At 46.7% G+C, this 24,028-nt stretch overlaps 3 protein-coding genes across 5 annotated transcripts in view; 1 reads left to right on the plus strand and 2 right to left on the minus strand.

Moving 5' to 3' along the window:
- Positions 1–10,562, minus strand: part of LOC135917478 (nucleolar protein dao-5-like) — a 22,404-nt gene extending 11,842 nt beyond the window's left edge. Inside the window, exons 1-9 of one of the 2 annotated variants that reach the window (XM_065451045.1) lie at positions 10,489–10,507; positions 10,349–10,454; positions 9,904–9,984; positions 7,367–7,469; positions 4,272–4,412; positions 4,077–4,168; positions 2,857–2,972; positions 2,439–2,511; positions 755–2,254 (exon numbers count right to left, since the gene is read on the minus strand). In XM_065451045.1, the coding sequence (XP_065307117.1) occupies positions 755–2,254; positions 2,439–2,511; positions 2,857–2,972; positions 4,077–4,168; positions 4,272–4,412; positions 7,367–7,469; positions 9,904–9,984; positions 10,349–10,375 (2,133 nt within the window). In that variant the 5' untranslated portion in view covers positions 10,376–10,454; positions 10,489–10,507. Of the gene's footprint in view, positions 1–754; positions 2,255–2,438; positions 2,512–2,856; positions 2,973–4,076; positions 4,169–4,271; positions 4,413–7,366; positions 7,470–9,903; positions 9,985–10,348 lie in introns of both variants that reach the window. The other variant, XM_065451044.1, reaches the window with a different exon arrangement.
- A 118-nt stretch (positions 10,563–10,680) lies between these two features.
- On the minus strand, positions 10,681–11,229 carry LOC135917457 (uncharacterized). Its single transcript, XM_065451017.1, has one exon. It carries the CDS (start codon positions 11,227–11,229, stop codon positions 10,681–10,683), a length of 549 nt encoding a protein of 182 aa, XP_065307089.1.
- Positions 11,230–11,748: 519 nt separating this feature from the next.
- The window catches only part of LOC135917477 (apoptosis-resistant E3 ubiquitin protein ligase 1), a 97,470-nt gene continuing 85,190 nt past the window's right edge, over positions 11,749–24,028 (plus strand). Inside the window, exons 1-2 of one of the 2 annotated variants that reach the window (XM_065451043.1) lie at positions 11,749–11,853; positions 13,544–13,771. In XM_065451043.1, coding sequence (XP_065307115.1) covers positions 13,579–13,771 — 193 coding nt within the window. In that variant the 5' untranslated portion in view covers positions 11,749–11,853; positions 13,544–13,578. The other variant, XM_065451042.1, reaches the window with a different exon arrangement.

The following is a 24,028-nucleotide window of genomic DNA, read 5'->3' on the forward strand; positions in this document are numbered from 1 at the left end:
AAATACCTGGTGTAAGTCGTTTTGACAAGTGCACTTTGCATGCTTGTTTATGATAAGCTAGAAAATGAGGCATGCTTGGAGGAGCTGTCCAAAGGAGGCAGCGCAGAGACAGCTCATGCACAATGTCATGCAGAGAGCCTTCCGTGAAACGCAGATGCAGTCTGCCAGCAAACGTGTGCATTCAGCAAGCTTCCCGACACAAGGACAACACCTGCATTTGGTAGGCAATGCATTGCACAGAAGTAGCACAGGATTGGGCAACACACAGCAGCAGGTGGCCTGCTCGGTAATCTTACTCGGTAGATCGTTGTACAAGCACACACAAGCATAGCAAAAAGCTCGAAGAGTCGATTCACCAGGCACTTGGCTGCAATGCTTCCTACCACAGTTTTGAAAGGGTAATCCTTAGTATGTGCTATTCTTGGCCTGTTCTGGACCACAATGTTTTAGACACTACCAAATTCTGCCATATTGTAAGGTTGGCCATCTTGTCAACTCTGCCTGGTTCACTGAGTGACTGAGCCCTTTGTGGATGGCTGAAAAGGTAACATGGCAGAATTCGACTGGCCAACGTACAAGCACACATAAACAGATGCAAATTTGTTGATGTTTAGCGCACAATGCCATGTTCTTGCCAGGTAGTATGCACTAACGAGGTCTCACTAATTTGATTTATGTAATTTGAAGATTATTTAAAGTTGCTTAACTATCGTTGCACGCTTGCAAGGTTTTCGACATTAAAAGCACGACCAACCTGTCTTATCGGTGATGATGGATTGTATGACGCCTCAGGCATTGTCGGTGTCCGCCGGTAGGAAGGCATGTAAGACTCTCGATGTGGCGGTGTTCTCGTCAACTTGGAAACTTCGTCATCCGAGGTGGCAGTCGTGCCAGCTGGTTTTGAAGGCACACTTTCTTCATCTTCTTCGGCCTCTGTTGCCAGCCTTGCCACGGGAGTTGGCTCGTATGAGTTGATCTCTGGGGAACTTCGCGCTGCTTGTTTCGCCATGTCAATAGCTGGTGCATCATCTTCGGTCGTGGGCGACTTGCAGGAAGTCTCTTGCCTCGGCTTGTCGTCATCGCTCTCATCGCTGTTCTCATCGTCTTCAAGGAACAAGCTCTTGGAAAGCACGTTTTTAGCTTGTTTCTGCCTCTTCGTACCTGAAGGTGCAGCTTGAGACGACTCTTTCTTGCTCCGAAAGTCATCCAGGCTCTCCCTTTTAGAAGCATTGCTCTTGGACGTGTGCGAGACGACCCTTACGTCGACCTGCTGCGTGGAGTCCGGCGATCGCCTGGATGTTTCGTCACGTTCCTTCTTCTGCGCCACCCCTCCGTCAGAGTCGTCAGAGTCGTCGATGCCGCAGTCTGTCAGCAGCTGTTTTATGTTTGCCTGCTTCATCTTGCTTTGTTTAGGCTTTTGCTCGCGACCCTTCTGCTCGTGAGACCTCTTTGACGAGGACTTCTCCTCTCTGTGCGACGATGACTTCTTTGGTGGAGAGTGCCGCTTATCCCGGTGATGTCTGCTCTTCTCTTGTGTCGACTCTTTCTCCTTTCCGCTTCTGCTGGACTTTGACGACTCCTTCTCGGCCTTCTGAGAGTGAGACGCTGCACTTCGCTCGCGCGTCTCCTTGTGCTCGGATCGGGTCTTGTGCTCTTTCTCGCGAGAGGAGCTGCTGCCGCGGGAGGACGCCACCACTACTGATGCATCATGGCTCTTCGTCTTCTCCTTTTCTCCTCGATGTGAGGACGTCTTCGGTTTGTCGGAGTCTCTCTGAGCCACTTCTCTTGGAGCCACTTCCCTCGTAGCCGCTGAAGCCACTTCTCTCGGAGCCACTTCTTTCGGAGCCACTTCTCTCGGAGCCACTTCTCTCGGAGCCACTTCTCTCGGAGCCACTTCTCTCGGAGCCACTTCTCTCGGAGCCACTTCTCTCAGAGCCACTTCCCTCATAACCACTGAAGCCACTTCTCTCGCCACATCGGCTCGGTGGTCATGATGGCGGCTCCAGCCTGACCGGACAGATGGGCTGCCACCTCGAGAGCCCGCCGCCGCTGACTTGGAAACCTGGGTGGCTGAGACTCTGTCCTCTACCTGGTGGGTCGCATCTTGAAGGGGGACGCGCTTCTCAGGAACTGGCTGTGATAGTGAAGCAAATTTTTTGCCGTCGCCTTCTGCCTTGTTGGGGTCCTTTCGAATGTCGCTGCGAGTAGGTGGGGCGAGCTTTCTTTCCCGACGTTTTGACTTGTGCGCTTCAAACTAGAAGTAAAAAGAAAAGAAAGGGGGTTGGAATGAGGTAACACGTCTTAACACATCGCAACACATTGCAAGCTGAATCTTCACTACATTTATTAGGAAGCCTGAACACTTCAGTGAAGTGCAAGTTTCGAACTATGGGCGCTGCTGCATGCCTCTCGCAAAACCCAGGGAAAAGAATGCTTACATTTTCACTCGCACTGTTGCTTTCGGAGTCGGAGCTGCTGAGATGCCGCTTTTTCGATTCCCTACGATCCAGTCTAAAAACAATAGAATGGCCACATTTCAGCATCACATTTTGATACCAAAATCAAGAGTGCCAAATCTGTTCAAGTTTCTACTTTTGTTTCCCATAACTTTGGTAACAGACAGAGGCAATCAAAAACAAGCCACAAACATCAACTGGAGTACAACATTTGACTGAGCACAACGGACCATTATAAGGCATTCAAGAATTGTTGGAAAAATATTTGTATCTACAAATATGTAGTGACTATTCGATTCATTATTCGAAAGTTTCAAATATTCGGCCACCCTCTATCTATTATATGTCCTACACGTCGCACAACCTACCCAGCTCCACCTACACAAGTAAAGTTACTCACAGCCTCTTCAAAGCTGCCTTTTCATCAGGAGTCTTTGGCCGTGGTACTGTGGCAGGTTTGAAATAGCTGCTGATTCCTCGTGGACTGTTGTTCTGGGACGTCTGGCTGTTTTGAACCTATTGATGAAGGGAGCGAGAACACCTCACTGAGACTTCGTAACACAGAAGCAGTACGAAGGGCTCTCATAAATTTTTTATTATTGATACACCGCCACCAGCAGCGATCCGCAGAGAGCGGATCACGAGTTCAAGCTTCAACGAACTTTCTCAATAGTCACTGCCATTTTTCGTTTTGATGCCCTAGCGGTGTTCCAAGGTACTATACAAGAAAAATAATTTTATATTCCGCTAAAAGTGGAGAGATGTGTGCTCATTTTGAAGCCTATTGTGTACACCTCGGATTCCAAATTTGCGTTATTGATAACAGGAACTTTATCAATGCCACTCATACTGAATTGCTGCAGTTGCCTTGTGCATGCAGACAGGCGAGACATGTGACTTGGGGGACGGGAGTATTTTGTAAGTGTCCACCTAGTGGACATGTCCATTTCGTCTGCTGCTGGAGTGAGTTCCGATTGGCTGGGTTGGGATACGTGTCAGAGTGAGACAGTCCCCAGCAAATCAGCACTTCAGCAGCAGACGAAAAGGACATGTCGACTAGGTGGACACTTCCAGAATACCTCCCCCCAACCTGATGACATCGACACCATCTGCAATAGAGCGTCTTCTAAAGTTTCAAGCAAAACGAGGAATTTCAGAGAGGCAACAGACACCAAATTACTACTAGTATAATAGGCCATGCATAAGGTTCCATTGCGATGCTCTGCATATGAACTGGGTCGCTCAGATCAGGGACTGTATTATGTAGATTTTTTTCTTTTGTTTATACTCATTACTTGTCACCTGTTGCATGAGTGACAGGTACTGCCAATAACAATGTTTTAGTGTCATGTCAGCCAATGACAGAATACAAAAAGAAAGAGAAAACTACAATTAATAAATAAATGAAGCAGTGCATGCATCAGTTCCTTGGCAAATGCTTAAATGCAGACTTGGAAAAAGCTACAATTGTCCCACAGAATGCAATGAGGGCAGCTGTGCCTGAACTAGTGAACACCATCTGGTCCATGCTCTCTGCTATGGCTGGTGCCATCACATAAACTATTCTTAAACCATGTTCCGAGCGCAAGCTTGTCAAAATGCAGAAAAATGCGCACATACCTTGGCCTGTTGTGCCAATTCGCTAGTCGTCAAGCGCCGTATGCTTACGGTCAATTCCGACTTGAGCACAGCTTTCCTTTCGAACATCCCACCTGAAGCAGCAAAAAGAGATTCATCAAAACACGGATGCTGCAGACCTAAGCGCCCGAGCTGCAAGCAGCCAGAACTGTTAGCTCTGGAAACAGGCGACCTCACCGTAATCTTTAAATTTGCAGATGGATTCGTCAACGTGTTTGGCTTTCCTCGCTTCCCACTTGGCCTCGTCCTTGCGCGCCACCATGACAAACTTTGGGAGGTTGGCTCGTTTCTTCATGTTGTAGGTCACCTTGACGTCATCTATGGATTAATGAAACGGAGACAAGCAATTGCAAAAAAGAGAGAGATATTAAGCAAAAAACAAGGACGTCACTTCAAGAAGAGCACACAGTATATAACACCTGCTACGAAGTTTGTAGTATAGGGACGCTACAATACACCACTGTTCAACTCAAAGAGAACTTGTATGCGTATGTGTGGTCAAGCATAGTTGCCCATTTTCGTGATATCATGGTGGAGGTGACGTTCTTTCAATACTGGAGTCTCTTGGGAATGAGCAAAATGAATAAGGGAATCGGAGGGGTTTGATTCTAATGTAATTAGTATTCTCTGGGTATTTCGAGCACTTCCCATCAAAGCTATGTGCCAATGCAGACCAGCGTCAGCGCTGCGTGATTTGTTTCCCAGTACATTATCACCATTTTACTTTTACGTGCGATGTGCGGGAAATGCGATTCCATTCCTGCAAATGCCACTACTGAAAAGGCTACAAGCCTTTGTTCAATAACTCAAGGCCGGAAGGCACCGAATATATAATATTTTTATACATGTATGCCAACTTTCGCTTCAGTGTTAAGTAAAAACGAGGGCTGCATTTGTTAGTTTTGCAATGCCTGCATTTGTTATCGTTTACGAAAGGGCAAACTTCGGGGAGCATTCAGGCTTAACCAGACTTTCAAATATTTTTGTTCTGGGCGCAAATATTGGGAGTTGTCCGGTTTTACGTGACAATGAGGAAGTTTAAGCAAAACGAGAACAAGGTGAAAGCAGGAGCCAACGTTTCGACAAGTGGACTTGTCTTCTTCAAGGCGGCATATGCTTCCCTTGCCACAGTAAGTAGTAAGAACTTTAGGTATGTGCTGCTCTTCAATAAACCTGTCTCACTCAAACTGGGGTCACTGGATATGTGCCGCTCTCCAATGATCCTCTGTGACACGAACTTTGGTTGCTGGGCACGTGCCGATCACTTAAAATTTCTCTGGTGGCGGGTGGAGTTGAACACACATCACATAGCTTCAGACAATCTTGCTTGAATAGACATTCACACCTGCACCATGCGGGGACTTCGCTGCACCGGCACTAGATGTCGCAGCATATTCATAAGAAAGTGCGGGAGAGCAGCCCAGCTGCATACATGGCTTGCGCATGGCGCATTTCGGTGGTTGCAATACGGGGTGCCGATACACTGCTTCAATATTGATTTCATTACTGATTTCATCAATGCCGACATTCATCGCGAGATGGGTCGTGCCGGATTTCTTTTGTGGGTCACTGCCATACTATGCAACAGGAACGCTAGAGAAAGCATGGGGGAATTATGTTTAATTGAAATGTAGAAATAATAAGGTAAAGGGAAATGAAGGTGGTCGAAACTATGCAGCACCAGGTCGAGAGCCGAACCCTCATCCTCAGCACCTATGCGTGCAGTGCTTTACCAATTAAGCTAGCTTGGCACCATCCTCGCGTTGCAGGAAACCCTCTTTGCAGGAAACAATGTTAAGGGGGACACTAAAGATAAATGCTAAATCCGTTTAAAACAGTACAATGTTCTTCCAGTATTTAATTTACTATGCAGTAACTTAGCGATTACTAGAAAAGAAAATAAAGGCCAGATTTCTACTTCTTGAAAACTGCACCGAAACATCGATGGCAGTGTGTCAGTGCCACATCAAAAATTTCGGCAGTTTTTGTACAGTAAAGGTTTTCGAAACTAACTGTGTTCGGTCTTTGTCTTCTTTAAAATACAATGTACTAGTCCATCTTTACCGATACAAAAATTAGGCATGCGCAAACACTGTCAGAGTCCACGACGTGACATCGAGCTGGTGGTGGGACTTCAGGCGACATGTTGCCACCTGTCTTGATTTTGTGTCTTCTGGCCTATGAAGCCTCCTCGGACGATAACAGCATTTTTTTGTTGTATCATAGAACTGTAATTTTCAGACGCAATTAAACTTACTTTTATCTTTAGTGTCCCTTTAACCATGCAACATAAATGTCACAATGCCCACAAAACAGCTGAAAGTACACAACAGTCTAGGAATCCATGTGAGGCTCCACTGGAATACTTGACGAAACTTCACCTAAAGCAACGATACTCGTATCACTACCAGTTTATTTCAAGCCCACTGGGCACAAGTACCTCGCCCAGATATCAACTGCCCTTACCACACATCAACAAATCCCACTGTGTGATTGCTAGTTTTATAATCCCATCGATCCATCTAAACCTCTGGCCCTTGGCAGCATTTCCCAATCAGTCAAGCCTAAGTAGGCCTATGATAACTAGGGTGCGATCTTGTACGCGTTCCATAATAGAACAGAGGCGGTTCATTCCACCGAGCCAAATATGATTCGTCAATTTGAACCGTGCTGAACGCCATGACGTTAATTGTGACGCGATATCTGCTGTCAATCATTCCGTGTCGTCTGCTATCGGACGAACGGAATGGAACATACCACCTATTTCGTGACATAAAGAACGAACCGCCTACGTTCTATATTGGAATGCGTACAAGATCACACCCCTAGTCTTATGCCCCACTCTCTCTCTCTCTCCAAACACACACACACATTACATGACGTGCCCAACTCCGCTTACTTTCCCTAAAGGCCTGAAAATTTTTGTCAAACTTTCAAGGCCGTCAAGTCAAATCAAATCATAAATCAAAATTCTGCTTATTACAGTTGCTATAAATTCAATTTTCTCTTTGAAATTCGGTAACTTTAATTCAAGGCAGTCCAGCGGCTGCTTCAGGAGAATGCATTTTACATGTGATATGAATAGGCAAATTGGAATTGGTCTCAAGATCAAGCTTCCTCTTGAGAATAGTCCATTCTACACACCCACACACAGATTATGCTTGCCACATACCTGGAAACAATATCACGAAAACAGAAGGTGCCAGGAAGCGCAGAACAACAAATATGAGATAGCAATCTAACAAATATGCCACAGCCATGACATAACTCACCGAGAGTCAAATCGCCGTTCACGCTTTCCAGCGCTCCCGGTTTCAGAGAAACGACATCAGGCAGTTTCTTCTCCAGGACATTGCACAGTTTCACTTCAATGGCCTAGAGACAATGTAATTATGTTGAAAACCAGCGCCACTCACGATAATCAAGTGAATGAATAATAACAGTGATGAAACAAATGACAGAGCATCGCTTCGTCTGCCTCGTCAATAGTCACCTGTGCAGGTTCGCACAAAACTTCCTTTACCTTTTATCATCCCTTTATCCCCCTTCCTAATTGCAGAATAGCAAACTTGATAATCCCATCTGGTTAACCTCCATTCCCTTTATTCCTCTTTCTCTCACACAAAACCGACGCCAATCAGCCCAGCTGTTAATCCTTTCAGGTACAAATTTTTTAAACAAAGTGAAACGTGCATTGATTGCATTTGAACAAGAAAGTCAGGGGAAAAAATATTCCCACGGAAGTTTTTGTCAATGAACTGAAGGTTTTTCTCATTACCTGCCGAAAACTCCATGTGTTGTAAGCAACCCTACGACTCTTGACTTAATCCACACTCATAGGAGAGTGAAATTTATTCACGGAATACTTCACGACCATTGTTCTGCCACCAAAGGCAGGCTATACACATTAGGCAGCAGGATCCACAGATACAGCACAGAAGCCTAACCTCAGCTTCCAAGAAGCATGGACATGTGCGAAATTTCAGGGATAGACATATTTATCGGCTGTGCAAAGTCAACAAAAGATGCAATTAGCATTGCCGACACTCACATTACTGAAAATAGTTTTGTTGATTATTGTTCTTGATACTCGGATATTTCTCGCACGAAATGTATTCTTACAGGAATCATTGCACCAGAAACGCTTAATTGAAGTTGCACTAGCTCACAGGTTGGCAAACTCATGCAAATTAGCCCAGCTGTTAATTGAAGATACTGCATTAGACCAGCTTACAAAGCGGCCGACTTATGCAAATTAGCCTACAGGTTGGCAAACTCATGTTAGCCTAGCTGTCAAATGACGTTGCTGCATTGCACTAGCCTACAGAGCACACGATTCACGGAAATTAGCCAAGATGCCAAATCAAGTTACTGCATTGCACTAGTCTACAGATTTGGCAAACTCATGCCAATTAACTCAGATATCGATTGAAGTTGGCGTATTACACTAGCCTAGATACAGTTTGACAAACTCATGCATTGGTTGCATCGTTACAAGAACCTAATTATGCCGAGGTACAGGGGACATTGAGCAGCCCATGCATTTTAATATCTTGCATTTAGCTGACAACGCAAGAGACAGACGAGGCAGCAGCGTTTAAACTTTCCCTGTTTCACATTGTCCATTTATGCTGTTTCAAGTCCAACTCATACCAACTAGACCACATGTTAATGTCATTGTAAACAGCCAGTGGGCTACAGGAACTGGCTATCTAAATATACCTTTGATGTGCCAAAACTTGTACCAAATGATCTAGTCGTCATTACTGTTGCGGAATACAGATAACCTACAACAACCGAGGCACACATCGTAACAGGACATCTACATAAACCTCTATATTCTAGGTATAGCGTTCGGCTATTGAAATGCAATACTTGATGCGCACGGCTGCCAGCGCTTGCGCTATGAGTGGGCGCAGGGGACACTGAGCTGATGCACTGTAGCATACGATGAGAGGAGGGAATTGTGAAGCCTTTGTGACGCATTGCGACTTCGTTTGGTTCCCCAGCGATCACCTAGCGCTCCCCAGTGGTGCAAAAAAGCACTGACAGCCATGTAGTCCAATTATCGCGTTTCAGTTGCCAAGCACTGCAAGTCAGCAGCAGACAAACATAGGATAGCCCAGTCTAATCAGTCTCTTTGCATCATCTAAGCAAACATTTTACATTGTAAGTGTGTCAGCACCAGGGATATACAAACCCGGTCTTGTGTGTCTATTCCTAGACATAACACAGTTTGTGCTGCCTCAAGTTGTATAATGTGACCTAGCCGTTATCCATGCCGCAGCACCACTGCAGCTGACAGTTGTCAAGCAGCAGAGTGCGAGAAAAATAACTACATTAAAGCAAATAGGCGATCAAAGGCAGACTACTCTGTAATGCAGAACACTCCAGGAACTCATAATGACAGAAAATGAAGCCTGGCTGAGCCCAAGTGAATGATATAAATGGCATAGAACAAGATGACAAATAAAGGCGACAGGTCAGGTGCTTCTTGGGTAGGTGCCTCCTATTGTCTGCTCTTATTTGTCGTCTTGTTTTGTGTCATTTCTACCAAGATGAATCTGCCAACTAGGCCAACAATCACTCCTACACAAGTGACTGAAACGAGCTCTACCAACAGCAATGGCAACTTCTTAAGCTAAGTAAAAGTGTAGTGGCAGCTACAGCTAGAGTGTCTACCTGCTATGGGCAGATGAGTACAATGTTATGGTTTACAGAGCTCGGCAGTAAGGAGATGGCAGGCGCAAGAAGGGCTGAACGGTATATCGGGCGCGTGCTTTAAGAGACGTCCATAATTGCAACGGACCTTGAAGCGTTGTGTGGACAGCCAGTCGTCGTTCGGCTGTATGAACCGAATCTGTGAGAACAGTGCATTCGAGGGCCCAACCTGCATAAGGAAAGACGGGCTGTCAAACGAGGTAAAGGACGGAGAAACGACATAAGGTTATTGACCCGTCCCCAGCCTGTGAGGCAGTTGATTGATCACAATTCTGGCTCCATGCAAGTAGGCGCGAAATGCAACCGTTCAGTCAGGGGCAATAGAAATGACAATAAAAGTGACAGGTGCCCATGCACAATTAATTAAGGCATGTCGAACGCGTCTCTCATCGCAATGTAGGCGGTTTCTCGATCGTCTGGCAAGCTCACGTGAACTTGAAAAACGAGAGAGTGTCGTTTGAGCTGTCCGAAATAAAATCTATCGAAACATGCCAAGACCGAGGCGACATTAACAAGTTGACAGAGGACTTTACCTGGATGAACTTTGCCAGGTGTTCCATGACACAGGGCGTCAGCCTCGGTTTACCGATACCACGAGGAGTTAACTATACGTCCGTTTCAGTGTTCATTAAAAGACAAACAAACAAGCAGCGTAAGGCAGGAGCCTGCACACAGCCACACAGCTGTTACCAGCGGCCTCATGCGAACTCGTAGAAACTACTAGTCTCTTCGATTTGGCTGCACTAGCTGCACGAGTTCAGAGAGTGCAGCACCATCGTATACGTTTTGCCAGTGCAGCGCGCGCCCTCTGCACTTTCCTCTTCTTTTTGTACAAGTGCAGGCCTAGTTCTCGACGAGTTCACGACTACGCTGCACTCACGTCGGAGCAAGTGTCAGCCAGTTCACGATGGCGGGTGTTTGTCCTAGCGCGCAGCAGACGACGGTGGAATCCGGCTTTCACGCGGGCAATCTCCGCGCTGCCAGGCCAGCAGATTACTTCGTCTCTGATGCCGTGCAAAAACTTGACGACTCGGTTGACACAGACATGCACCGACGACTCCGTCACGTCAAATTTGTCGCCAGTAGCGTACATTGAGCTCTGGGAGCCTATGTAGACTAAAGCTATCAGACATGTTTTTTCAGCCGAAATCTGCCGCCTTCCTTGTACAGCATCGGGGAAGAAGGCGGATGCCATGAAGCGAGCGCTCAGCTCATCGAAAGTCTTTCTAGACAGCCGGAAGAGTCTCTTGAACTCCATTTCGAAGTACGTGTTCACTACAGTTTCACAGTAACCAGGGATACGATGACGATCGTTTCTGACGACACCGCATGCAAGTAAAATGCACATCTCGTCGAATTCTTCGTCGCTGTCGGACTCTAACAGCTCCATAGCCGCTTGCAAGCAGGCAGCCATCTCGATCACACACGCACGAAAAGTCCGATGCACCACACAAGAAAAAGAAAAAAAAAGCAGCACGAATCAGTGGAGCACCCGGCACAAAGAATACGCCCAATTTCTTTCTCTATGATACGCCTAGGGAGACGGCGAAGCGACGCTGGCGACGCGCTGCAGACGACAAGGCCTGCACATTTTGTGAACTTGCCTATTCGTTTTGACAGCGACAGTGCGGCGCTAGTGTTGTGAACTGCTGGAACCGGTCTTGCGCGCTCGTTGCACGGTGGCGGAACTATCACGGAACTAGTGCAGCCAGTGCAGCCAAATCGAAGAGACTATACGCATAGGGGAAAACGGCGGCAAATGCAAAACCACAGAAAGCGCAGGAGGTTGGTAGTCCCCTAGCAGGAGGCGCGAACATAGAGGCATATGATAGAGGCGCGAACGTGAATTATTTTTCATCCTTGCGTGGCAGCGTTCACATCGTTCACATATTGTACTTTATAAAAGTACACAATATTATTCTGTAACTATTCTCGTTTTTCTAAATTTTATTAAGATGCGCGGAGTTTTTTATTTAAAAGCATTAGTTTGCTACGAAACTGCGTCTATTGAACGCAGAACTGAATCAACGTCGTGCCCGTAAGTTGCACGGTTTTTTTGTTGTGTTTGTGTGTATTTTCGCAGGTAGCGTAACCTAAAGAAAAACGAGTGGCAGCCTACGCATTCTCTACTAGATCAGCCGAACGATGCCATAAGTGCCGACGTTTCCACGAGCAAGGTCTCGCATTCAGTTAAGTGTGCCGCTCTGTAGTTATTCAGCGTCATCGGATCACGGGGAGACGGGGTAGCACACTACGTCGGGCTTCGCGGCATCTACAGCAGACGCCGTCGACTAGTGTGTCACACGACCCAACGTTCGTGGCTTCGGGCGATACGCGCGTTTTGGTTTACGCTCGTCTGGAATAGCGTCTAAAAATGACTCGCGAGCTGCTGTCTTCGTGACGTTGTAACCTGTCAATACGCCGTTGACAAGGAGTGGATGAAAGACGGCTCTCGGGAGGGGACCGACCTACCCCCGCGATCGTCACGGCCCATTGCCTACAGGCAAATGCTGCATGCATGGGACCTGCCCATCAAGATTTCCTGAGATATGGAGGGACAGTCGGGTAAGAGACGCAGCAGACGTCAGCACGCCGCACGTCTTTCGCTCGAATGCCATCAGTGGTGCAGACGAGTGCACTGTCGCTACGCGTCAATCGGCGGTGTCGGTAAAATAGTTTATGATGATTATGATCGGTGCCTGTCGACGCATATGTCGGTGCGATTTGCTGATATTTTTTTTTTCTTTTTAGAAAGAGAGAGCTCCGCCGACACCTTTTCACAGTCGGGGCGGCGCGCCAAATGTTTAGCAGACCGCTTATACATGTTATCCCGCCTTTTATGATCGTTGCAAGCGCTCCCGTTGAAAGGTCGCAATGCAGGAGATAGGCATGGGTTTGCAAGATGCATAGTGTGTCTGTCCCCATGTTTCCTTGTGTCCCGTCTTGTCGTCATTTCATACCAATGTATTGCTGATATTAACGTGATCTTACTATGGGGTCATGCTCATAAATTTTATGAGATATGAAACCCACAGACAATTCAATTAATAAACAATGGTTACACAAACGATGTCTCGAACTTTGAGCCAACCAGGGGTGGCATCAGAACTTAACCGTTCGTGGGGTTGGGAGGAGAGTGGTTCGTACACGATTCTTCCAGTTCATTGAAGGTGTAGGAGGGCACTATCACTTGGCACTACATGGTGGTACAAGGGCGAAGGGGGTGAGGTGATAGAAGGGCAGAAGATGTTGCTGCCCCCCCCCCCCTTCCACTTATAGAGCACCCCTCCAACTGGAGCCAAGTTTCAACAAGGGAGTCCTGTCTTTGTCAGGACGGGTCATTGACATTGTCGCACTGTTAACAAGTCCCCTTGTCTAAACGTTGCGCTCCAGCCAGAGGCAGATGTTGTACGTCAAGCTGTTGATTACTTCCATGTCTCCACCTTCTTGCAAGCCTCTGTCTTGTTCGGGCCACAAACAATTAACGGATATAGCAGCCGTGAACACTGCGTATGAAAACCACAGCCATACCCTTGAATCCAGAGAGTCGTGCAAATTTGACATGGTTGCGTGCATTGACTTAACTATCACCTTACACTCTTTTTTTCATGACCTCCCTCTTGACTTTACCATTTTTACTATATGTGGAGCATTGAGACAGCATGTTAGCATTACGAAATCGCAAGACAGAGTTGGCGGGAACAAATTTCCCCTGCCATTTCTTTCAGGATCGTCGAGGGACAGCGGCATAACAGTCACGTTCATGTCACATCCGTCCATATGGCTCGCTGCACGTCTCCCGTCGGTAGTGTTGTGCGCCCTGGCCACGCTTGTGTTGACGTTCCTCGCTATACGACAGAGTGACGAGTTCATCAAGCAGCAGGACCAAGAGGAAGTGTTCAGATGGCTCGACAGCGTTGGTTTTGGAGAGCACAAGCAGTTCATATATGACCAAGGTAAGGGCGGAATGTGAAATTGACCAGTAACTGTACTTCTCTAGCACGCAGTGCATGATAATGACACAACACACGGAGATTCATATGCAGGGTGTTCCAGCTATCAAGCATCGCACTTGAAAAAAAAGGCATAATTCTGCCCGAAGGTAACCGCATGCATGTTCACAGTAGAGTAGAGCAGCCGACAGTAAATTTTTTGTTGATGCTATTCAGTTAATAATTAATTACAATTGCCAAATTTTTTAAATTACTGCTCTGAATGATGTGTTGTCAATGAAGAATTTGTAGAAAATTGAAAGAAACTTAAAACTCGAATTTTTTTCAGCCAGGCATTTTTTGCCCATTTACTTTTTCCGGCTGATAAGGAAAGCCTGCGAAAAATGAAAAAGATCACTTGACTAACCCTCTGCCTGCGTCAAAAAGCAGTGCCTTCAAACTAGCTCCACAGGAGTTAGTGGACGATCAGTCACACCGTGCGGTCTTGGGCAGGGAGCGCCAGATAAAGTGCCAGCTCTGGGACTAACTGCTACGGAGCTTGTTTGAAGGCACTGCTTTTTGATGCGGGCAGATGGTTAGTCACATGATATTTTCCGCGAGCTTTCTTTATAAGCAGGAAAAAGTAAGCAGGCAAAAAGTGCCTGGCTGAAAACACCCCAGTTTTAAGTTTCTTTCAATTTCACTATGGTTCTTGATTGACAGCATGGCATTCAGAGCAGTAATTAAAAGATAGCTTATTGCAATTAATTATTAAATCAAATGGTATCAACAAAACGTTACTGGCGGCTACTCGACTTGACTGTGAACAATATGTACTTGTTTATTATCTTCGTGTAGAATGGCCCGTCTTTAAAATCTCAGTGTTGATAGCTGGGACACACCCTGCGTATGGTTTGCATTGGTGTCATCGTGGCCACCATGCCGGTTACTACTACTAGTGCATTGAGAAGCTTCGTAAACACGAAACGTGACAGCACAACTGGCTCATCTTGTGCCAACTGACAAATCGATAGCAGTGATAATCTGCTGAAGAAATAAAGTAGTCTCTGTCAAAAAGCAAAACAATGTACACTTTTTGATATGGTACACCAGTGTCATCATGGCTGCCGTGTTCAGGTACTAGCATCGTGAGAAGCTGCGTTTGTGATGTCACATAAAAACTATTTATAGTAAAACTTCATTATCCTAAAGTTTCACTCAGTACAAAAATACCTTTGCTATAGCCAATATTCGTTGTAAGTATATACACGTTGCATGCTTTAATGTTGTCGTGAAACATTTTAAATTTACTTTGTTATGTCAGATAATGTATCCTTTATGTTTCTGTCGTTGTGCCTGCCCTACAAGTTAGAAGATGACTGACCAACAAACCCATTTCGCCGCACTCATCAATGTTGGCAAAGAAAAGAGAACTGGTAACAAATGTCAACCGAATTACAAATTCAAGGCACTGAAAATATTGTGAGCTATGCATCATATAGGACCAAGTTGGTGACAAACAGTGATTGAACAAGAAATGTTGCTGGAGCCGGTGACATAACTTTGTTCAGCCACTGTTAATCGCTTCAAGTCTCCATCTTCCTACGAACATTTGTCTTGTTCAAGTTTTTGACACGCCCCCTTCATTGTTACCCAATTTACCTCTATTATTGTGGTGTGGTTTCGAAGCACCTCTCACTTGCCCCTTGCAGCCGTATTGTTACCCCGTTGCAAGCTGGGCAAACATATAATACGTATGTTTTGGGGAAGGTAGAAAGTCTATGTCTATAATGAGTCTACACAAGGAAAACCGTGAAGGTAGCATGTGCAAATTTTCCTTCGGGTGGGTGTTTCACTGCAATCTGAGCACCTGAATGACCACATATATGGTTAGGGTCTTCCCTGTGTGCCTGTATCTATCCTGTTTATGGCATGAGAAGATATCATATTTGGGACAGCAAAGATGGGGCAGGGGAGGGGGGGGGGAGGTCTATATATATATATTTATTGCACTAGTAACTCTGAAAGGTAGATAAGACTGCATGTACACATATTCCCGCCCCGTTATCTGATATCTCATAGGGCAGATAAGGCAGGGGACTGCAGTGTCTTTTGTTCATTGCTTTCAACAACTATGATTCATCAGGACACACAAAAAGCAGATTCGGGACAACAGCTGGGTACTGGCTATCCAAATATGTGTGGAACAAAAGAATTGATCTTGTTTGATCGCTGCTGGACTGATTTCATGGGAATTCACTACACTGAATAAGCAAGAACCTTAGCTTTGGTAAGGGTTGATGGAGCTTGTTAACATTGTCAAAAACTACAGCAGTAGAGTTCCACACAAAAGGTTAGCAATAAACACTTGATATGCTGTTTATGCCTCTGACCTATGCCGTTTTTAAGGATATAAAGTTTTGCTTAACTCTCTTCACTGACGTAGCTGTTACATGCAGGCTTAATTTGACACATTTATTTTATTTGCTTTAAAAATGCTCTCGGATGCTTTAACAGAGTTGTAGTTTCAGCCTTGGTGCAAGAGTTTTGAAGTTTCAGACCTAACATCTTGCATTTCTTTTTTTTTCAAATTTTGTAAATTTTCGCAAAGCATTTTATGGCTTTATTATGAATTCAAGTTTTACTGCAGTCACTTACTAGGATTCTAATAAGTTGAACAGTTGCCTGCCATAGTGCTTCTGTCTGTGTGTGTGTGCGTGTGCACGTGTGCGTGCGTGCGTGTGTGTGTGTTTTGGTATCAGGATGGCCAAAGCAATAGGTTTCTCAGTAAAGTTATTATATCAACGACATAGCCAGGAATTCCTTTTGGGTGGTGGTGGGGGGGGAGGGAGCGCACACACTTGACTGGGAACAAGGTGGAGAAGAGGGGGTGGGGGCTTGGGGGTGGACATGTGGTGTCAGGATTGGGGGCTCCATCCCACCGTTCTTAAATCGTTGTCAAGACTGGAGTCCGGCATGAATTAGAAGGTAGCTGGCCCATGCCATCGTCCAACTTATCCACGCTGAGGACGTTGATGAAGGGAAAAACTGCTTCTCATCAAGAACGAGGAATATGGGTTTATTTACAGTATTTACATGCTGTTCATCAGTCTAGTATGACTGCGAGAGAAAGTACGTCAGTCTAACACGACTGCTTAAGAAAGTGTGTCGAGCATCCGTACAACCGCGGTTTATAAACACTCAGTCCCCCCTTGATTCCAAGGGGATGGAAACGTTCGTCCAGTCATTGTAAACACGCCGTCTCTCTCCGGGACGGCTTACACACACACACAGTTTCATGGTCCGGTCCGGAACCGACATCACATGAATTTCGTAGAATTCGGAGCTGACCCGCGAGGAGAACAAAGAGAGAACAAAGATGCGTGAGGAGAACTAAGTCCGCCTTCTCATGCATGGTGGGAAGGAAGAACTTTTCGGCGCAATGGTACGAAGCCCACCGAAGACCGTAGAAGAGTTCCTTCACGAGGCCACCAGCATCGAGAAGACACTCGAAATGCAACGGTAGCAGCTTATGTAACGATAATCCTTACCGGAAACGCTTGCGGCGAACGATGTGCGAGAAGGCAAGATTTCTGGTTCTTTTTCTTCCCCACATGGCCGGTGCCATGGATGGATGGATGGATGTTATGAGCGTCTCCTTTGGAACGGGGCGGTGGGTTGCGCCTCCAAGCTCTTGCTATTATACTGCCTGATGTCCTACCTAAGTTAAACAATAATAAAAAAAGATGAGAAAACCATGAATTACCACACCCAAACTTTCTGATCCCCTAGTGCGAACTGTGATTTTGTACGTCGCCGTCTTTTGTCGTTTCCCCACTTTTCTTCCACCAATCCTCCAATCGCCTCTTACTAATGCCTATTGCGGACATGTTTACCACTGCTACCGCTGAACCCAAAGGCTTCAAGGAGGCCAGTCGTGCCTAAATCGACCGCTGGGTAGACATCTTCAGAATCTAATAAAACATGCTCCATAGTTTCCTTAGTTTACCGCAGCAAGCACACGCTTCTTGTTCCTTCTTATATCTCGCTTTATACGTGAGTGTTCAAAGGCATACCGATCTCGCTTCGAAAAGTAATGAGCTTCCCTTTGAGTTATCATAAATTGTTTCTTTCCTGATTTCGTTTTTTCCTCTTAAGTAGTTACTCATGGCAGGTTTCCTTTCCATATTGCCGCCACCCATCAGATTATGTCAGCCTCTTTGACTTTCCGCTTGACCATCTTTGTTGCTATTTTGCCCACCCTACAGGCCACATACTTGCTGGTAAGCTTCTTCATTCTTTTCCTCCACTGTGAATCAATGTTTTTCCTGTACAGATACCTGAACACTCTTCCAGCCCATTTACTTTCTTCCATATTCCTCAGGCGTTCTTCATACTCAATTTTACTGCGAGCTTCCCTCACTTCAAAACTAGTTCAGCCCATATCGCCCTGCACAGCTTCATTTGTAGTCTTCCCGTAAGCGCCCAATGCGAGGCGACCCACTGACCTTTGGTTCCCATTGAGTCCTGATTGTACCCCTGATTTAATTAAAGCAAGCAGTCGCATTTCCAAAAGTAAGTCCTGGAACCATTACATTTTTCCACATACCTCGGAGGACCTCGTACCGATTGTATCCCCATAGCGCTCTGTGCTTCAGTATGGCTGCATTTCTCATCCCCTTCACTGTTATTGTTTTTTCCTGTGTTTCCATATATCTATTGCCCTCGTTTATCCATATACCAAGGTATTTATATTCTGTTGCCCGAGTTATTTCCTGGCCCTGTATCTCCACTGTCTGTTCACTGTTTTCATTGAATACCATGACACCCGATTTTCTAACACTAAATTTAAAACCTAAATTGTTGCCTTCCATTCACAGATATTAGCCAGACGTTGCAAATCACTTTGCTTGTTAGCTAGCAACACAATGTCATCCGCATAAAATAAACCTGGGAGCTGCTGCTCAACTACTTTACCCGCCTGTTTGTATGAGAGATTAAACCCGATATTACTTCCCTCTAGCGCCCTCTCCATCCTCACCATGTACATCATAAACAGCAGCGGGGATAAAGGGCGCCCCTGCCTCAGTCCCTTGTTGATATGAACTTTCTCATCCCTTCCCATTCAACGCAAACGGTATTTTCTAGGTAAATCTCTCTCAAAAGCTGTAGACAATCCTCACCTTAAGCCTTCCCCTTTCAGAATATCCCTCACAATGTTGCGGTCTACGTTGTCATAGGCTCCTGTAATGTTTAAAAAGGCCACACACAACGGTCTGCTTCCTACTTTTGATATTTCAATACCCTGAGTAAGAACAAATAAGTTATCATCTAAACGCCTACCTATTCTGAAACTATTCTGAAGTTCTCCCAAAGTGCCATTATTCTCTGCCCAAGCTTGAAGCTTTAATTTGATTGCCTGCATTGCTAGGCTGTATATTACTGATGTAATGGTCAACGGTCTATATGAGTGATTTATATCTTCCCCCCCCCCTTGCCTTTATAAATTAAATTCATTCTACTTTGTCACCAACTGTCTGGTATTCGTCTATCTTTTAAACTTTGTTCCACTGCTTTCACCAGAGCTTCCTTACTTTTTGTCCTAGTTCATTAATCAGCCTGACGCGAACCTCGTCTAGCCCTGTGGCTGTGCGCTTAGGAATTTCCTCTTCCGCTTTCTTCCAGTTGAAATTTGTCAGCACCGGCTCCTTTTCTACTTGGGTCTCTTTCATGCTCTTTTTTCCTTCAAGTACAACCTCGTCATTGCCTTGGAAAGATTCGGCTGTTACTTTTCGGATGTAATTTATTACCGCTTCTCCTTCCAGTCTGTTTTCATCTTCGTCTAGGATATGTTGCATTGTTGTTGACTTCCTGCCTAATAATTTTATTTGGTTCCAAATTATTCTATGTGCGACCTTCTTTTTCTCACGTATTTCTGACAACCAACGTTCACTTTCACCTTTTAATTTTGCTTGCACCAGTATTTGAACCATAGACTTTTTCTCCCGGTATATTTCCCATTTACTGATTACTTCATTCTGCGGCAATTGCGCCTTCTTTGCCTGCCTGTGCTCTCGAGATGCTTTCTGTCGTTCGGCGATCGCTTCTCGTATCTCCCTGTTCCCCCAGCTTTTCGGTTTCTTTTTTCCTTTCCAACGAACATGTTGCTTCTCTTTCCGTATTTCTGTCTTTATTACACTTATAAGCTTACCATATTCCCACTCTTTACTTGGCCATTTGCCAAGTTCTTCCTCAACTCTAGTGACTGTATTTGCTATTTGTTCAGCGTTCAAATTTGGACTGGCCATTTTGCTCTCCTTGCTCTCTTTCCCAACTACATATCCCATTTTCAATATGATGCGTTTATGGTCACTCCCTATGCTGTTAAACCCTTCCTCATCGATGACCATTTCTCTCAACTTATCATGAATTCCTTCTGTCATCAGACAGTAATCAATGGTCGATTACCGATTTCCCACTTCCCACGTGATCTGCCCTTCACACTTAGGCCCCGTATTCACGATAACAAGGTTGTTGCTCACAAAGGTCTAGCATTGACTTCCCGTTGTTATCGGTATAGCCATCTAAATCCTGTATGTGGGCATTCATGTCACCTAATAGGAGAATTTCAGCACCATTCCCAAAACCCTTAATATCAGGGCTTATGCATTCCACTAACTCCTTATTCTTCTCTGTGCAATTATTTCCGGTCTACAAATACGTAGCACCCAGCTAAGTTTTTTTCCCACTCATTGTACTTGATAACCAAAGATGTTCTTGACATCTTGAATTTACTCTTTTCCATTTGGCTCCCTGATGGATGAGCATTCCGACCCCCCTCCCTTTCTTTCCGACTGTTCTGTTGCTCCCTTCCTAAACATTCTCAATAACTGGCGGCTCTTCTGAGTCTCTAAGGTGCGTTTCTGTAACCGCATACACCCCTATTTGTTCTCTATTTAACTGCTCCTCAATCTCTGCCCACTTTTCCTTTCTTCTGCCGCCCTGCATGTTTATGTAGCCTATTGCATGGCGAGCTCTGTTTCTTGCTTTCCTCCTTTTCTTGCTATCGACGGAGATGCTCTTCTGAGGTTCCCCTAGGGGACCTTCTTCATTACTATCTACTCTGGCCTCCTGAGCGCCCGGGGGGCCCCTAAAAAAATTGGAGGACGCTTAAGCTTCGCCTTCAAGAGTGGGACGCGACAGCGTTCCCGTCGACCCGCCAAGGGGTCGACAATGCGCTACGGCACAGCGATCACTTACGATGCGCCCCGCATCGGACTTAGCGCCCACCTATCACGCGGTGAGCGTCGAGCAACGCAGCGTTCGGCGCGGCAACGAAACGTGCGCCTGAGCGAACGGAACGAACCAAAGAACTCGGTGTCTCGGAGGGGAAACGATCTACGCCAGCCAAACGTCGTGATCGGCACGGGCAGAGAGATAGATAGTGATCTAAACCGGGAGCACGGCGAAGCGTCGTCAGGGGAGAGGGAGTCCCGCGACGCGCCTGGCAGCGGTCCCAATGCGTGCGCGGCGCGCCTCCTGTCGGGGCAGCGCCGTACATTGAGAGGAGGGGGTCTTCTGTGTTTGCCGCGAGATGGCACTGCGTGTGCGGAAAGCGCAGAAGAAATGCAGCGGAAACGCACTTCGCAACTCGTGTAATTGTGACTTCTGTACGTTACATGTTCATAATTACCGATATACACCGCAGTAGAACTTACCACGGCTCGTTTCGAAGGCAACACCGCATTCACTAGAGGCGCGTTTGCACCGCTTGGAAGCATCGAACTCGTGGCTGAGTGGTAGCGTCTCCGTCTCACACTCCGGAGACCCTGGTTCGATTCCCACCGGACCAATCTTGGAAGTTGCTTTTTATTTATGAAGCGCCTGCCGTGATTTATCGCTCACGGTCAACGCCGCAAACGCCGACACCGACGCCGACGACACCGGCTTTTCTGCGACACGAGCTCCTTAACGCTATCGCGTTAAAACGCAACATCGCGACCACCAATTCGCCAGCCCACTTCTTGTGCCAGCCTGTAATTGAAGTGTATCCCTTCTCGTTTAAAACCACCACACCTTCTCACTTCTCTGTTTACTTCGACCACCTAGAAAGGCTCATTTTCCATACTGCCTCATCAGCAGCCATTATGGCTCTTTGTACGTGACTGTCACATACAGGCACCTCCGGCATCGTGCACACCACGATCTGCACCTGAGGGGATAGCTCGCGCAAGTCGTCCACCCCCTTCGCCAAGCGCTGGGCTAGACCAGTCCCTTTCCTGTTTAGGACGTCATTTAGCCCACCTGCTACTATGACAAGGTTGCGCACTTGGGCATTTTCTGCGAGCTTTTGTTTTGCTCGCTCCATGACAGAACTCAGTGTCCGCCCTGGAAATGTCCCTACCGCCACTCTTTTATCGCCTTTCACCCTCTCCACAATTGCTTTTGAGCAACTAGCCATGTTTGAGTCGCCGGCGATAATCACCCTTTCACTCTCTCCTACCTCTCCCTGCTTCCCTTTGCCCTTTTCCGCGTGATTCGAACTCGACAAGGGGCATAGTCCCTTGGGCTCCTGCTTTTTTCGCGCGGCGGCCTCGAGGTAGCTGCCGCTCTTTCCAGCTAGCCCTTCATCACGCTGCACGAATTCCACGTACCCTGGTGACACTCCCTCGCCTGTCGCGTCGGAGTTCCGCGTTCCATTGTCACGCACATTCTCGTTCACAATGGCGGGCCTGTTCAGCTTTTCCTCGGCTGCTTCAAGTCTCTTTTCAACTACCTTCAGTGCATCACGCTCCCTGTTTAGCTCATTTTGAGCTCTTGCACCTGTCTGACAAGCTCTTCCTGGAAAGCCTCCATTTTTTACTATCAAAATAGTGATCTTGGTCAAACAGAGAGCACAGAATGGTTTACAGACGCTATATTAGATTCGTCGGACGGTCCCACCGCTGTCAACCAGATGTAGGAGTCGTCGGACGACCTCGCCGCTGCCACCATTTGAAGTAGTTGAAGGTGGTAGAGAGGAACTCGGTGAACAGGATTTATTTACATATATTACATTTTAAGCAAGATGCATTGGCAATCTAGCGCGACTCCCATATGGAGCCCGCAAAACTAACATACAGGAAACAGTTTACGAGCACACAGCTCACTACTACATTTCGAGCATGACAACGAGCACTCAGCTCCCGACGACGAGCACACCCTAGCCGGCAGCAAACGCTGCTTATATCCTCTCCGCTTGACGTCATAGTTCGAGGGCCCCGTGGACGGAGTCCCAGTGGACGGAAACTTTCGTCCAGGCATTGTAAACTAGCCGCCCCCCGCAGAGCGGCCCACACACACACAAAGGCACACACGTTCGAGCCCCCACACCCAAAGGCTCACACGTTCGAGCCAGGAGCCGACGTCAGAGGGCTTCGTAGAACTCTCGGTGCCGCATAGCTCTCGGTGCCGACGTCAGAGGGCTTTGTAGAACTCTGCTCAGTCCCGGGTGGCGCGGCGGAGTTCCACATTCCTGAGCTGACCGCGTGCCACGTGGCTGCCGGTCACCCGCAGTTCTCTGAAGGGCGCCCCGTCTGGTGGGCTTGGAACACGTGCAGCGGTCTGAAAGCTGGCACGTTGCCACCCCGTACGGCCATTCCTAACAGCTATTCCTTTACCGAATATGTACAGTGAACGCCCGCAGCGCTCGGTCGCCGCGACGGAGTCCGCCGAACCGTCTTCTCTTGCGTGAAAGGTCGGCAATCGCTGAGAGCGAACTGTGTAAAATATGTTATAGTGGACTGTCTGTATAACCGAATGGAGCATAACGGAATGAAGCCTCATTGCAGCGATCGCACGGGTTCGAAGCGACCGACTGCGCGTCTGCATGCATGTCCGCGCACAGCGTTTCGCTTTCGCTGCGAGCGCGTTTTTGCACCGTGCCGTGAGCTTTACGCCGCAGCATATGAGCATTCGACAGTACACACGCAGCCATTGTTGTGTGGACGCTGTCAGAGCTGTTCAAAAATCATTCCGTTATAACTGGGGACTTCGACACCTATAAGGCGGCGTCTTATGATGTCCCACCACGACGATTCAGTCTTGTTTTTCGCTTTCCTTCTAAAGTCTTGGACGTTTCAATATCATCATTTCGTAAGGTCCGTCGCACTGTATGTTTGATGGGTCTTCTCAGCGAGCAATTAATTACGTGCTGCATCTTTTTCTTAATAGTACATTTCATCGTTTGGTGCTACACAAGCATGAGCATATGCAACGCCATTCTTTAATGTGCTTCTTACC

This window comes from Dermacentor albipictus, chromosome 7, assembly GCF_038994185.2.
Source record: "Dermacentor albipictus isolate Rhodes 1998 colony chromosome 7, USDA_Dalb.pri_finalv2, whole genome shotgun sequence".
NCBI lineage: Eukaryota > Metazoa > Arthropoda > Arachnida > Ixodida > Ixodidae > Dermacentor > Dermacentor albipictus.

What these genes read in the sequence shown, in the direction of transcription:
- LOC135917457 (XM_065451017.1), bottom strand. Translation starts at nt 11,229, where the DNA reads ATGGCTGCCTGCTTGCAAGCGGCTATGGAGCTGTTAGAGTCCGACAGC.